Below are 3,165 nucleotides of genomic sequence, written 5' to 3'. Positions count from 1 at the left end.
GTAATGTGTATTTTGGTTTACCATGGTCACGATATAATTTACAATAAACGCACCGATTTTAATACTCTTACGTTTGCAGGCAATGGCATTTTCGCGTAGGTAAGCGCATTGAAGAACCGACACGAAATACTTAAACAAATGTATAGGTAAAGTGAAATAAGCATTAACATGAATAAACGTATTCTTTCTAGCGATAAAATCGCTAAAACAACATTACTGCTAAATATATAGATTAACAGTATGCATGTTCTTGTTCAATTAAGCTATGCACATATTATGCTTACTTTACTTTAAAAGACAGACTGTTATCAGCATAAACGACATTATAGTATTGATGTTGATGAAGTGACGTTGCAAAAGTGCTGACAATAATATGACGTCACAATGGAGACTTACATAAATAGAGCAAAAATGACGTCTAAGGTTAAATGACGTGTATTACTCAAAACGTCATTGCTACTTGTTAAATTATTTAAAATATAGGACTTTCATACTATTAACATATATAATATTGGAGCACTAAATCCGTGTGGATACTTAAATTATACATATAAGCTTAATGATGATCTGAGGGACAAAAATACTAGTTAAAACTAAATTTGTACTCTATGATGAATTGTAGAAAACAATATATAGATAATACGAGCAGTTTTCAGTGTCGATTTTGCCACATACGACTACCGATATGGTCAACACTATATCGGTCACTGAATAAGTCGTTGTGTTTTAAGTTGGAGCCAGGAGAGAAATTTCCCATACTACATGTAAGGGCCAATGGTGACGTCTCAGGACCGATCACAGTCCAGTTCAGGAGGAAAAGACACTACCAACCGCAAACCGGTGAGTCTCCAGACAATATTGGCTGGCATCACGTATGTAGGAAATGATGCCTTAAAAAAACTGACATTACTTAAATATTTAGCTTAATGATCAAATCAAATCATGGGATGGTAACACTGATAGCTAACAGTAACTTATATTTAATACGTCGATGAACCAAATTTCTTTCTGAATTTCTGATTTAAAACTAAAAAGATGAAACATGTTTCCCAAAGCTACGTTGACAAGAGAAGAAAACTTAGGTATTTCTTTGAGTATTTTTATAATATTTTCAATTGGATTAAAAGAGATAAAGTGATACACTTCGTCTTTATACTGTCATTTTTTAATTATGTCGATAGGGAATTCCACGGAGATTAAAATGCTGACAAAAGTAGGAGACATGGAATGGAAAGAAGGAATTCCTGGTATACAGACTTACCCAAGTGACTTGAGTGTCCAGATCGATTGTCTTCGAAGAGGGTGAGATTTTTGGCTACATCACTCAGACATCGAAACATTAGTTTGCTTATTCTTGATGAAAACACACATTTTTGGAATACATGGTATTTTATATTTTCAAACGTTTAATTGATTATTTGTTCGTATGTTGCTCTCGTAATGTTGGTTTTGGGTTATCTTTACGGTTTCCTCTGTATCTGGAGGTGGGTATTCTCTGTTGATATTACAATCAATTATCGTAAAATATTTTTTTCTTATTTCTGGAATTGACAAAGTGAGGATGAAGTTGACTGTTAGTTTATTAAATGTAAGGTTATGTTTATTGCAGTGTAAAGGCATCCGTCACTGCATGCGAATCCAACTTCACCGTCGTAAGTACACAATTAATTAATCAATGAAAATAATCAAGATGAAAGTATTCTCTTTTTATTATCAATAATGCATGTTTTACTTTTTCATGCATATGATATTTACATGAAAAGATGGTGGATTTCTATTTGACATTGTATCGATACAAATTAATAAATGTATATGACTTTACACACGTTGAATTGAGGGCGTTTCATTTGTCATATATGAAAATTAAGGTAAACTTCTCTTAAAACGTATTTTCGAAGTTGATTTATTCTATTTCTTGTGATGCTAAGATAATCAGCTTTATACCCGCGATCCACTATTGCCTAGCAGTCTCTGTATTGACTATAGAATATCGGTGTGTAGATTGTATTTCCATCTCAAATACGGTATATACGCACAGTAACTCTAATATTAAACAAGCATTTAAGTATCTTGGATTTTTTGTATTCATTCTATATTTCAAATCATGACTTTAACACTTACTCTTAATAAGTAAAAACACCACTGATATACAACACCCCAACCCCCTCGTTGGGCAGCATATGTATTTCATGTCGTTTCAAAATAAGTTGTGTTACATATTTATCCTTTTATTTTAAAATTTCCTTCGTTTCAGGCATTGCAAAGAAAGTCAAATATCTTTCCTGGTAAGTTGATAAAGGGAACATTAAAACTATGAGTATTGTAAAGGTAAAATATGCTTCATATCCAGATTTAGAACTGATTTTGAAACTGTACGATTTACATTCATTTGTAAATATCATATATTCAGTTAAAGTTAATTATATTATATTTTTGAATTCAATTTGAAATTTTATTTTTTTATTTGCTTTTGGTCATTATATAATTAACTTAATTTTAGAACAGGAAAAGAGGATCCTTTCTGCAGTATACAGAAAAACTATCCCAACGCAGCATTGGCGTCAAGTCGGACGTAATCTTGGACTGTCACACGAGAGGCTGACGCAAATCGAAATGGAGAAACCGAGGACCATCGAGGAAAAGACTTGCATTGTATTGCATGAATGGTTGAAGCAAAATCGAGGAAGAGGTCTTTACGAAATCCGCGAGACCTGGATGTGATTTCAGATTTTGTATGTTTTTTTATTCCTTTCCGTATAATATGACTTTTTAAAAAGACGTTTGATGTCGCTTGAAGTGTTTTTTTTTAAATTTTGCTGCATGTTGTCTTTGAATATGTAAAAAAGTTGGTATTGTTTTAATTGAAATATGTTTGATGCAACACCATTATTAGTTGCACCATTACTAATCATAAATGTCAAACTAATATGGTTCAAATGTCGAAACCCTAATTAAAGTTAATATTGACAAGCTTAGCCTTTCTCACAACTATAATTGCAGGAAATCTACTGACAAACACCAATTTAGGCGGTATGGGGGCAGTGTTTATAAAAAAACACCTATTGTAATTATATTTCTTTTCATTTATAACATGTACATTTTTTGTATCACTTGCCGAATTAATTAATAATTTCCCGAAGTATTTTACGAGTTTAAAGGAAAAGG

General features: G+C 32.1%; 1 protein-coding gene across 1 annotated transcript; it reads left to right on the top strand.

Moving 5' to 3' along the window:
• The first annotated feature begins 680 nt into the window (after window positions 1-680).
• Window positions 681-2,793, top strand: LOC117319299. Its single transcript, XM_033874132.1, has 5 exons — window positions 681-840; window positions 1,182-1,302; window positions 1,610-1,652; window positions 2,255-2,285; window positions 2,501-2,793. The coding sequence occupies exons 2-5, from the start codon at window positions 1,202-1,204 to the stop codon at window positions 2,719-2,721; spliced, it is 396 nt and encodes a 131-aa protein (XP_033730023.1). The 5' UTR covers window positions 681-840; window positions 1,182-1,201; the 3' UTR covers window positions 2,722-2,793.
• The last annotated feature ends 372 nt before the right edge of the window (window positions 2,794-3,165 follow it).

Source organism: Pecten maximus, unplaced genomic scaffold (assembly GCF_902652985.1).
Source record: "Pecten maximus unplaced genomic scaffold, xPecMax1.1, whole genome shotgun sequence".
Classification (NCBI taxonomy): Eukaryota; Metazoa; Mollusca; class Bivalvia; order Pectinida; family Pectinidae; genus Pecten; species Pecten maximus.
The sequence above is the reverse complement of the archived record's forward strand: the minus strand, read 5'-3'. Positions and strand labels throughout refer to the sequence as shown.

Bases quoted from the DNA above. Each gene is read 5' to 3' on its own strand.
- LOC117319299 (XM_033874132.1), top strand. From the start codon at position 1,202: ATGCTGACAAAAGTAGGAGACATGGAATGGAAAGAAGGAATTCCTGGT. The intron at 1,303-1,609 runs GTGAGATTTTTG...TGTTTATTGCAG, and splicing joins ATCGATTGTCTTCGAAGAGG to TGTAAAGGCATCCGTCACTG. The intron at 2,286-2,500 runs GTAAGTTGATAA...ACTTAATTTTAG, and splicing joins AAAGTCAAATATCTTTCCTG to AACAGGAAAAGAGGATCCTT.